Raw genomic sequence first — 12500 nt, forward strand, 5'->3', positions numbered from 1 at the left:
AGGGAGTATAGAATTTGACCATATATGAGTCACCTCCGTATCACCCTATCCCCCACCACCAGGCTGCCCTCCCTCCAACTCACGACCCCTCTACCATATATGACGATTAATTAAAAACAGGTGTTTGGACGAGATGGAAATGAAAAAAAAAAAAATAATAATAATAATAATAATAATAATGACGATGAAACATTACCGCGAAACTTGGCTTGTTAATACCGTAGATTTTTTACAGGTTAATATTTACAACCAACACTATACCACCATTCACAACCACAACTACCAGCAGCCACAACTGCCATTATTCACAACCACAACTACCACTATTCACAGCCACAGCTACCACTGTTCACAACCACTGCTACCACCATCCACAACCACAATTACCAACATTCCATGCTTGTGGCAAATTCTGGACCTTATAATATTGGCTACTAAGAATACTGAGCTTATGCAGACATTCCTAAGGTATTGATGTAAGCTAGTCTCTCTCTCTCTCTCTCTCTCTCTCTCAACAACCCTTCCTCTTTGTCCCTTAAAAAATAAATAAATAAATAAAAGCGTGTTTAAGAAATAATCTGCCATTCTCGATTATATATTTTGTCAACAGATCAAAAATAAAGGCTGTCTTTTTAGCTTTTTAGGGGAATATATTGTAGTTTTATGCATTATTCTGTTGCTGTTTTTCTACTGCTGCTGCTGCTGCTTCTGTTGAGTGGCCCTGCTGAGCGAATGGGATAGAAATAAGAGAAGAAAAAATACGCGGAATGAGATGTGGCAAAAAACGCGGGAAACCAGAAGCCATTTTGTCGACCATTCGAGTCCCAACGTTTTTTTCCTTTTTTACAATTTTCATCCAAACTTCGATTTTGGGGGCGACCAAAAACATATACATAATGAATCAAGATGCTGGGATATCCATCGTCCCAGCAGATCCCTCGAAAACAGGCGAAATAGACAGAAAAAGTGAAAAGAACTTAAGTAAACATAGCAGGGGTACCAACCTTGCCGGGACCTCCTCAAAAAACTGGCGGGCACTCTGAAATGAAAACAGGGCCATCCTATCCTTGGAATGAATTATATATTAATATTAATGGTAACCTTAGAACTATAAATGGATAGAATATTATTGTTCCTTAAATCATTCATGCAGTCCTAAAAATAACCCAAATAATCAAACAATACGAGTGTTGAGAATATTGATGACGAACGATACTAATAATTACATCTACATGGATAGTAATAATAATAGTAATAATAATAATGATAATAATAATAATAATAATAATAATAATAATAATAATAATGTTGGCTGTTAATATATATGGCATGTTAAAAGTAGGCTTGCCACATGCACAATAAAATGCTAATAAGACATTATTTTTTCTGGCTGACAAGTAAGCCTGGTTGAGTCAAGTGATGTAGTAGTAGTGGTATTATTATTATTATTATTATTATTAGTAGTAGTAGTAGTAGTAGTGGTGGTGGTGGATGAGACGGTGCTCCTTATCTGTACTCCACCATCCTCCTTTCTGACGACAGGGAGTGTGTTGCAGAAGATGATTGACTAGGAAGCGTAGTTTGGCTGCAACTCTATACACTCTGGGCTGATTATGGTTGTTAGTTTGGCTGATAAAGGTGTTGAGACTGATCTTGGTTGAAGGAGACGCTGGTGGTTGGCGTGGCTGGTTGGTTGAATTTAAGTTTGGTTACGTGGTTGACTTAAAGGTGTATGGTCGGCTGGTTGTGTGTTGGTTGACTGCTCTCATCCTTCAAATTCCAGAGGCACATGTGGTAGGGTGTGGCAGTTGTGGTGGATGATGGTAGTATTTGTGGTGACTAAAAGTATTTGTAGTTACTGATGGTAGCTGTGGTAGATTGTAGTTGTAGCTTGAACTGCGATGGGTTATGAGCCGATGGGAATGAGGGCCAAAATCATGACTTAAACAAATAAATAAATACTGACTTATTCTTGGTTGTTCAAAAATAAATAAATAAAAAATAAATAGATTCATTCTTGGTTAAAATTGATTCCTCCTGGTTGTCCTAAAATTGGATTGTTCTTGGTTGACTATCAATTTTGAACTTTTCCCTCAGAACTGGTTGCCTTGTTCATCTGCGCATTCTGGTTGGCCTATACTTCTGAACAGTTGATTGGCTGACTACAGATTACCCAGGAAAAAGGCTGTTTGGTTGACTATTAACTGAATGAGGATTTGGTTGACAGAATGAACAGGCCATCTACGTTATTTGGTTGACTTTATTGCTTTTGAGGAGGAGCGTGGTTGAGATGGGGGTTGCTGGTTGAAATATATACATTGTTTGGTTGAATGCTGACTGTTCCTTAATCTTTTTGGTTGACGAAATATATATACAATGTTTGGCTGCGTGTTTACTGGTTCTTAAAAAACTGTTTGGTTGACACTTGGGTACCTGGTTGAAAATGCGTGTTTGGTTGCCTGCTTACTGTATCTGACTCGTGTTTGGTTTGACAGGTTGACGGGTGGTTGAGGTGCAGTGTTTGGTTGCATGTTTGTTATTCCTGAACCAATACAGCCCCTGACAGACAAACACACGGCTGGTTGAAATACGTCGTTTGGTTGACTGTTTATTGCTTCCGAGTCACAGTTTTGGTTGACAATTGGTTGCATTATAGTATTTAGATTTATGGGTAAAAGAAGTGATGGAATTTAATGCACTGATATCCCTCCCTTCCCCTTGCTGCTCGTGTCTGGTCGATTTTGGTTGAGTGGTTGATTTGGTTGCTCGTTCAGGCATCCCGGTCTCTCTCACTGGCTCGCTTGGGTTGACTTCTCCCTGGCGTGTGGTTCTTTCTAGTTGGCACTTGGAATTGGTTGACTTTGGTGGACTCGGCGAATTTGGTTGAAGGAGGGAGAATTGATCTGGTGTTTTGTGGTTATGCTTTGGTGATAATGACAATGAAAACGATATAAAAAATGGTTGACACTAACACTTTGGTTGACGTATTGTACATTCGCAACTTTTCGGACGATAATAATAATAATAATAATAATAATAATAAAAATAACTCCACTCCTATGGTTGCACCCGGTTGATTGTGGTTGACTATAATTGTGGTTGTTTTTGGTTGTGGTTGACTGGTTGATTTTTGGCTGACTGGTGGATTCTGGTTGACTGTGGTTGACTGGTTGATTTTTGGCTGACTGTGGTGGATTCTGGTTGATTGTGGTTGTGAAGCGACTGAGATACCACCAGCTGTGTTCACACTGAGTCAACCATGTGAACTCAGGGTGGTACTCGTCGCTCCACACCCAGGACTGGTTGATTGGTTGAGAAGACTGGATGGCTCACTTGACTGGCTGACTGGTTGGGAAGACTGGATGATTCACTTGACTGGCTGACTGGTTGCTTGGATGACGACTGGCTAACGAGAATGGTTGGTTGCTTGGTTGACTGGTTGAGCAGAAAGATGGCTGGCAAAATAAATGTTAATCTGGTTGACTACATGCAGACTGGCGTAATTAAAATGAGCCTGGTTGAATTCTGTTGGTTGGTTGGTTGGTTGAATCGATGGCAATTTTGGTTGACTGGCTGAAGGTTGGAGCAGCTGAATAAATATGGTGGATTTTGAAATGGGTGGCTTCTCTGGAAAGTTGGTTGACTGGTTGCTGTGGCAGAATGGTTGAAAAGTCCCATGGTTGACTTCTGAAATGGGTGCCATGGGGTGTGGTTGAAGCAGAACTTAAATTCGGTTGACTGGGAGAATGGTCGAGGGTTTTGGTTGACTAATAATTGGGTTGTCAGGCTGGTTGCTTCTTGGTTTGGTTGAAATTCTTGGCCATCAGAAAATATGGTTGATTTCGGTTGCTTGGTGGAAGAAATTGACACTCTCTGGTTGCCTTTGTGATGGGTTGACTGATACGGTGGGTAGGTGGAGCAGATTTTTCTTGGTTGAACGTCTGGCTATCTTTTAACAACCTAACTACAGCAATTATACCTACAGTCGTTAACCTTATAATCTCTAAAACAATGACCACAACCACCATTACAAATTGTGGTTGAGTGGTTGTGTGGTTGCCTCCTTAACAACCACAAATACAGCTAGAATCGTTAACCTTATTTCTAAAACAATAATCACAACCACCATTACAAATTGTGGTTGAGTGGTTGTCTGGTTGCCTCCTTAACAACCACAATTACACCTTCACAATATGTCAGAGCTACAATCACTTACCTGACGATACCTACAGTGACTACAATCACCACTACAATCACTACAATTATTAAAACAATCATCAATACAACACTGATATAATTAACACAGTAAATATATTATAAGTTGTTATTAAATGAGCCTTATTTAGTCCTCTCGTCCCTACCCCCTCCCATACCTGCTTAACTCACCTACCTGTCTATCCACGTCTGCCTAACCTACCTGCCTACCCTCTTTTTTGCCTTACCTTCTCTCTGTCTCCCCTCTTCTCAGCCTCACCTCTGCCTACTCCTTTGCCTCACCTCCCTATCTACCTACCTACTTCACCACCCCCCTACTTCCCGACCTACCTGTGTGCCTACCTTTCCCTCTGCTTATCTACCTACCCACCCACCAACCTGCCTTACCTTCATGCCTATCCAACAGTCTGCCTTACCCACCAACTCTCACTCACCTGCCTGCTTGCTAACTCGTTCCCTGATAACACAAAGGCTTTCCACTCTGTTATCGCGGCTCTGAGATAAGGCACTGATTAGCATATGATAAGGTGTAGCCACCCTTTTTCCTCATACTATTTGCTGGGTAGTTGAGATAGTTCCCTTTTACTTGATTTTAATTACCTTTCCCTGTTTTGTTCCTTCGTTTCTTCTTCCTTCTCAAAATTCCTTCCATTCCTTCCTTTACCCTTATTTCAGAATCCTCAGTCCTGATATTTAAGAGAGGATGACCAGCCTCCCCCGCCCCTGAATGGCACTATGTGAGCAATAAACTCAACCTACCAATAGGATTTATAACTACTGTGGGTTCTATTCTTACTGGCTTTTAAAAAATTCCCCTCCTTTTCTCATTACTTTCCTGCCAAGCCTATCTTTCCTCCTTCCTCCCTCCCTCCTCCTCTACCTTCCAACTTTACCTCCCTCCCTCCTCCTCTACTTTCCTCCACTTTTCCCTACCTATCCCCTCAACTTTCCTCTATATATCCATCCTTCCCTGTACTTCACATCCCAACATCCCTCCCTAAAAAACATAAATTACTTTTCCCTCCCTCCCTCGCACGCCTCCTTCTCCTCTCCCTACTTCCCTCCCTCCCTCCCACGTTTCCTCCTGCTCTCCCTCCTTCCCTCCAAGGTACTCACAGCCTTCCCGAGGTCTCCAGCAGCCCGTCATCGCCTTCAATCCTATATATCTTCCCGTACATCACATAGTCAAACGGGTCAGCTCGCGAGGGACCAGTTTCTAAAGGGTTGTATTCCGGTCCGTCCGTGGGGTACCCGTCTTCCCGTAGAGTTGTGGCCAGGATGAGACGGAATTTGTCCCCTGTGAGAGAAAATAAAGAGAGAGAGAGGGGTGTGAGACAGGGTTGAGATACATGGTGAAAGTGAGAGAGGGTTGGGAAAAGAGGGAGAGGGTTGGGGGGAGGGAGAAAGTACGAGTTGGGAGAGAGAGAGAGAGAGACGTAGCGACAATGAAATCTACATCAAATAATGAGCCACGTCTGACACACACACACACACACACACACACACACACACACAGCTGATAAGTTAATGGATAAGGCAATACAAGATAAGGTGACAGGGTTGCTTGGTGTGAGAGAGAGAGAGAGAGAGAGAGAGAGAGAGAGATATTAGTACCCAAGTGGGGGAAAGGGGATGGGGAAGGGTCGTGGGATTGCGTGTATTATCGCTCTGGTTTTGTTTGCAAGGGTAAATAGGCGATAGTGGTTGCTGGGATGGTGGTAGATGGTGGTAGTTGTGGTAGGGAGTGGTAGCTGTGGTAGTCGGAGGTAGTTGTGGTAGATGGTGGTAGTTGAGGTAGAGGGTGGGAACTGTGGTGGGGGTGGCTGTTGTGGTAAGGGTGTTGTAGTTGTGGTGGTGGTGGTTGTGGTAGGAAATGGTGGTGTGGTAGGGAGATATGGTAACTGTGGTGGTGGTAGGGAATGGTGGTACTTGTGGTTGAGCAGAGGTTGGGAATGGTGGTGGTTGCTGGGATTTTGGTGATAGTGGTGGTTATACTTGACACGCATGGTGGTAGCGATGGTGGTAGCTGGGATGGTGGTAGTTGAATTCTAAGACACGAATGGTAGTTGCTGAGATGGTGGTAGGTGGGGTAGTGGTACTTGACTGGCGATGGTTGTTACGATGGTGGTAGCCAGACACGTTGAGGTGGCAATGTTGGTAGTTCAAATGGTGGTTGAAATCCTGTGATGGTGGTAGCGATAGTGGTAGGAGTGGCTGTGGTAATGCTGGTAGAATGAGACAACAGAGGCAGGATGGTGGTAGGAGAATATTGGTGGATGCGATGGTGGTGATTAAGGAACTGCTACTGGGGACTGCACGGCAATGTTGGTAGTTGTAATGTTGGTAGGTGAATGTTGGTTAAAGGGATGGTAGTGACTGGAACGCCGATTTTAGCGATGGTGGTTGCTGGATCGGGGGGAGATGTTGGTAGCCGCAAGGTTGGTAGGAGCGGTAGTGGTTGGCGATGTGTGAGGTCCATAGAGTGACACCCGCAATGTTGGTTGGAATGTTGGTAGCCACAATGTTGGTAGGAGAATGGTGGGAGATAAAACGTTGGTAGCAGGATGTTGGTAGTAGAATGGTGGTAGTTACAATGGTGGTAGCGACAATGTTGGTAGTTAGATGCTGGTGGGAGAATGCTTGTAGATACGATGATGGTGGTAGTAGTAGTGTTGGTAGTTGGATGCTGGTAGGAGAAAGCTGGGAGATACGATGTTGGTAGATACGATGTTGGTGGATACGATGTTGGTAGGTATAATGTTGGTAGGAGCGATGTAGTAAGTGGTGCTTTGGTGTCTAGTGGGTGACTGAATGAGAGAACACAACGATACCGTATTTATACCTCTCTGCTTATCTCTCCATGAAGGGGAGGAAAGGAGGGAGGGAGGGAGGGAAGGAGAGAAATTTGGGAGAGAGGGAAGGAGGGAGGGAGGGAGTGAGAGAAGGGAGGAAAAGACTGGGGGAGGGACAGAGAAGGAAGTGGAGAGATGGAGGAGGGGAGGTAGGGACAATGATAGATTGTGGGAGGAACAATGAAGGAGAGGGAGAGGGAGAGAGAGAGAGAGAGAGAGAGAGAGAGAGAGAGAGAGAGAGAGAGAGAATGTTATCGGGTCATCGAAGGGCAGGTTATCGACTGAGGCAGGGAGGCAGGGTGAAGGACAGGTAGGCTGGCAGGGTGAAGGACAGGTAGGCTGGCAGGGTGAAGGACAGGTAGGCTGGCAGGGTGAAGGACAGGTAGGCTGGCAGGGTGAAGGACAGGTAGGCTGGCAGGGTGAAGGACAGGTAGGCTGGCAGGGTGAAGGACAGGTAGGCTGGCAGGGTGAAGGACAGGGAGGCAAGGGAAAAGGCAGGGAGGGTTAAGGACAAGACAGGAAGGGAGGAAGGAAGGAAGGAAGGAAGAGAAGGAAGGCAGGAAGAGAAGGAAGGAAGGAAGAGAAGGAAGGAAGGAAGGAAGGAAGGAAAGATGGGAGGGCAGGGACAGGTAGGGGAGGAGGTGCCTATTAAATATCTACCAATAAAATCTCTCTCTCTCTCTCTCTCTCTCACTTTCTTAACCCTTCACTTCAGTGTATCTCATCAAAGCCAAATATTACGCGAGATCCACAACCCCCAGGTGTAGTAAGACTGAAGGGGTAATTTGACTAGTAACCAAGGAGACTCACTACCACCTCATAACTCACTGAATTTCCTGGAACCACAATTTAATATTCAAGTTTTAAGGGTAGCACAGTTCCGCCATTAAAAAAAAAAAAAAAAAAAAAAAAAATTATATTAGGCGTTTGCTAAGATCTAACATAAGGTTCCAGTAGCGATTCTAACTCCTCCCTAGCGATTCTAACTCCTTCCTAGGTAAGGCAGAGGTAAGGCAGGGGTTAGGCAAGAGGCACGCAGGGGTAAGGCAGGGGTTAGGAAGGAGGCAGGCAGGGGTTAGGCAGGAGGGAGGCAGAGGTAAGGCAGGGGTTAGGCAGGAGGGAGGCAGCACTATCTCTTAGACCATAATGACAACATACACAACGCCCACCAACACAATGACACCACCTTACACACACACACACACACACACACACACACATACACACACACACACACACACACACACACACACACACACAATGCTCAATACGTATATAAAATTAAGACAGATACAATTATTACACACACACACACACACACACACAATGCTCAATATGTATATAAAATTAAGACAGATACAATTATTACACACACACACACACACAAAGAGAGAGAGAGAGAGAGAGAGAGAGAGGGCGTAGGTGAGATGGCAAAGGTGATGTCTTATTGTTCAGTAACCACCTACCAACAACAACAATATTATGTCTCACGTGATCTTCCCTACTCTACTACTACTACTACTACTACTACCACTACTACTACTTCTACTACTGCTACTACTACTACTACTACTACAACTACTACCACCATCAACACCATCCCCAATTAAGCCATAACGTTGAATATGTCTGTCTGTATGTATGGTTCTATGTATGTATATGTATGTATGTATGACTGTATGTATGTATGTAACGCACCTACACACCCAAACAAAAACAAACAATGAAACAAACAAACACAACAAACAAGGGTGAAAATTAGGTAACATTTCTAGTATGGTCTGGATTGATGTCCTCTGAGGCGATGTTTTGGTTATATTTTAGGGTCATGCTTTTGTGATTGACTTGTGAGGTGTGTGTGTGTGTGTGTGTGTGTGTGTGTGTGTGTGTGTGTGTGTGTGTGTGTGTGTGTGTGTGTGTGTGTGTGTGTGTGTGTGTGTGTGTGTGTGTGTGTGTAGTTCTGCTGTTCTCTCTCTCTCTCTCACAGAAGAGAGAGAGAGAGAGAGAGAGAGAGAGAGAGAGAGAGAGAGAGAGAGAGAGAGAGAGAGAGAAACAGGACTAAATCACAGACAGACAGACAAACAAACAGGAAATGAAAATACCACAATCAGATTAAGGTTATTACTACTACCTAGGAAGTAACGTGTGTGTGTGTGTGTGTGTGTGTGTGTGTGTGTGTGTGTGTGTGTGTGTGTGTGTGTGTGTGTGTGTGTTATTACTGCTACCTAGGAAGTAAAATTTATGTGCGTGTGTGTGTGTGTGCTGGAAGGTATTCACTATCTCTCACTCAGTCTGCCTCATCCTCTCTCTCTCTCTCTCTCTCTCTCTCTCTCTCACACACACACACACACACACACACACACACACACACACACACACACATTTGCCTGTGGGTGTCTTCGTGTGAGGGATAGGCAGGAGTGAGGCGGGGGGGTAGAAGGGAGGCGGAAAAGAGGGAGGGAAGGGAGAAGGAGGGAAGGAGTGGAGGAGAGAGAGAGAGGAGGGATGGAGAGAAAAGGATAGAGGGGGAGGGGCAGATGTGAGGCAGTGGGAGGGAGGGAGGGAGGAAGAAAGTGAGAGAGGTAGGCATAGAAGGAAGGCAGAGAGGCAGAGTGAATCAAGGAAGGGATGGAGGGAGGGAGGGAAGGAGGGAAAAGAATGGATGGGAGGGAATGGAGGGAGTGAGTGAGACATGAGTTAGGTATGTAGGCACGAATGCAATGGAGCGGGGAGGGAGAGAAGGGGAGGGAGAGGAGGGAGAGGGAGGGAGAATGGGAGAGGAAAGTAGGAAAAGGAGAGGGTAAGGAGAGTGGGAGAGGAAGGATCAGAGGGAGTGAGGAGAGGTCGGGGAGGGAGAAAGAGAGGGAAAGAGTGGGAGGAAAGGGGAGTGGGAGTGAGGGAGGGAGGAAAGCAGACGAGAGGGCTAGTGAGTAGGCAGGAACACAGATAGGGAGACAGGCAGAGACATGGCCAGGGAGGGAGAAAGGAAAGGAGGTAGGTAGGTAGGTAGGTAGGTTGGTGGGTTGGCTGGCTGGTTGTATGGTTGGTAGGCAGGTAGGCAGGCAGGGAGGTTAGGCAGAAATGCAGACGTTAAAACAAGCAGGTAAGCTGGTGGGGAGGCAGGCAAGCAGAAAGGTTTAGCAGGGAGGTAGGTAGGTTGGGTTAGGCAGGGAAGGATGTAGGTACACTAGGTTAGGCAGTAGGAGGAAGGATTAGGCAGGGAGGTAGGTAGGCTGGGTTAGGGAGGGAAGGAGATAGGTTGGGTTTGGGAGGGAGGTAGGTAGGTTGGGTTAGGGAGGGAGGGAGGTAGGTTGGGTTAGGCAAGGAGGGAGGTAGCAGGCAGGGTTAGGCAGGGAGGCAGAAAGACAGGGTTAGGCAGGCAGGGGTTAGGCATATGACGTAACCGTGACTGATATAGACATTGGCACTGGACTCCCGCTGTTCACCCGGGAACTGCGCACCCCACAGGCAGGCAGGCAGGCAGGCAGAGAATTAGGCAGGTAGACACAGAACCTGGCAGACAGGTAAGTGTGTAGGATGCAGTTAGGTAGGCAGAGAATTAGATAGGTAGACAGGTAAGCAATCAGACAGGTAGATAAGCAAGCAGGCAGGAAGGTAAATGTGTAGGTAGTCAGACATGAGGGTAGCAGAGAATTAGGCAGGCAGGTAGCAGGCAGAGAATTACAAAGTAATTAGGCAGGTAGGCAGGCAGGGAAAGAATTAGTTAGGCAGACAGGAATAAGATATGCAAGTACGCAGAGAAGGACTAAAAAAGAGAACTAGGTAGGCACGTAGGTAGGTAGGCATATGCTTGGAGGGGTGGGTAGGTAGGTAGGTAATGAAGGCAGGAAGTAGAAAAGCAGTTAGATACGAACATACACAGGTAACAGAAGAAAATTTACAAGAATAGGGATAGAGAGGAACGTAAGAAGGCATGAAGGAAGGAAGGAAGCAGGAAGGAAGGAAAGAAAAGGAAGGAAAGATGGAAGGAGGAACGAATAAATGAATGAGGAAAGGAAGGAGGAACGAATGACTGAAGCAAGGAAGGACGAACGAATGAATGAAGTTAATCAAGAAGGATATCATAGTTAGACTGGCAGGAACAGACAGGTGAGAAGAAAATTAATTAGGAAGACCAGAAGGCAAGAAGGCAAGAAAGCAGGGACGAAGGATGACAGGTAGGCAGGCAGGAAGGATTGAGGAAGGGAGAGAAGGAGGGAGGGAGAGAGGGAAGGAAGGACTGAAGGAAGGAATAATGATTGAAGGAGAGAAGGATTGAGGGAAGGAAGGAAGGAAGGAATAATAGGAAACTAAAATGACAGGAATAGATGTAAAAGAAAAAGGAATTAATTACACTGAGGAGGAGGAGGAGGAGGAAAGGTAAATAAGGAGATAGGGAGGAGGCGAAGGAAAAAAAGATGAATGAAGGAGGAGACAGGAGGAAAAGGAAGAGAGGAGGAACGAGGAGGAGGAGGAAAAAAAGAAGAAAAAGAGAGAATGAAAGGGGAGGGAAGGGATGTAAATATGAAGGGAGGGAAAGGGGGAGGGAGAAGGAGGGAAGGGGAGGGGATGGAAGGAAAGGGGGAGGGATAGAGACAGACAGATAGAGGGAGGAGAAGGGGGATGGAAAAGGGGAGGGAGAGAAGGCAAATAAGAGGGAAGGGGGAGGGGGAGAGGGGGAGGGGAGGGGAGGGGAGGGGGAGTAATCAGTCAAATACAATGAGAGATAGAGAAAGGGGCGGAGTTGGTAAGGGGGTGTACCTCGAAGATAACGTACACACACACACACACACACACACACACACACACACACACACACAACCATACCTTAGTCTAATACCGCACGCACAGTCACACAAAAACAATTACACACACACACACACACACACACACACACACACACAAGCGATATCAATAACTCCCACTTCGAACTCCCACGCACACAGACGCACACGCTTAAAAAAAACTCACACCAAAAAACACACATGCTCAGACATACACAGTACATACATACACACACACACCCATCAGCAGAAACACACACACACACACACACACACACACACACACACACACACACACACACACACAAGGTCAGACTACACTAATCCTGCTTCCTAAGGTACACACACACACACACACACACACACACACACATACTTAACCTATCCATTTACACATACAAAGAAAAACAACGCCCTCTCTCTCTCTCTCTCTCTCTCCAAATCCTAACACGTCTAACAACTTCTAACAATCTAACAGCTTTAAATAATAGTAGTTAATAACTCTATACTCCTTTCACTCTAACTTGGCCTAAAATTGCCATCCCTCCATCTTGAATGGTGAGTTATAGCAATAGGTTAACCCTAGAATATGATGCTAGTCACGAAGAAGTGCTATGGAAAGGACGTAACAATAGGTCAACCCTAGAAT

At 45.4% G+C, this 12500-nt stretch overlaps 1 protein-coding gene across 1 annotated transcript in view; it reads right to left on the minus strand.

Annotated features, from left to right (window-relative positions):
• Polr2H (DNA-directed RNA polymerases I, II, and III subunit Rpb8) overlaps nt 1-12500 on the minus strand; it is a 200272-nt gene that overhangs the window by 20807 nt on the left and 166965 nt on the right. Inside the window, exon 3 of the mRNA XM_080276958.1 lies at nt 5332-5512. Within this exon, the coding sequence (XP_080133084.1) occupies nt 5332-5512 (181 nt within the window). The remainder of the gene's footprint in view (nt 1-5331; nt 5513-12500) is intronic.

The sequence above is a fragment of the Coenobita brevimanus genome, chromosome 67 (genome assembly GCF_032717465.1).
Source record: "Coenobita brevimanus isolate Jiangsu-jjx chromosome 67, ASM3271746v2, whole genome shotgun sequence".
NCBI lineage: Eukaryota > Metazoa > Arthropoda > Malacostraca > Decapoda > Coenobitidae > Coenobita > Coenobita brevimanus.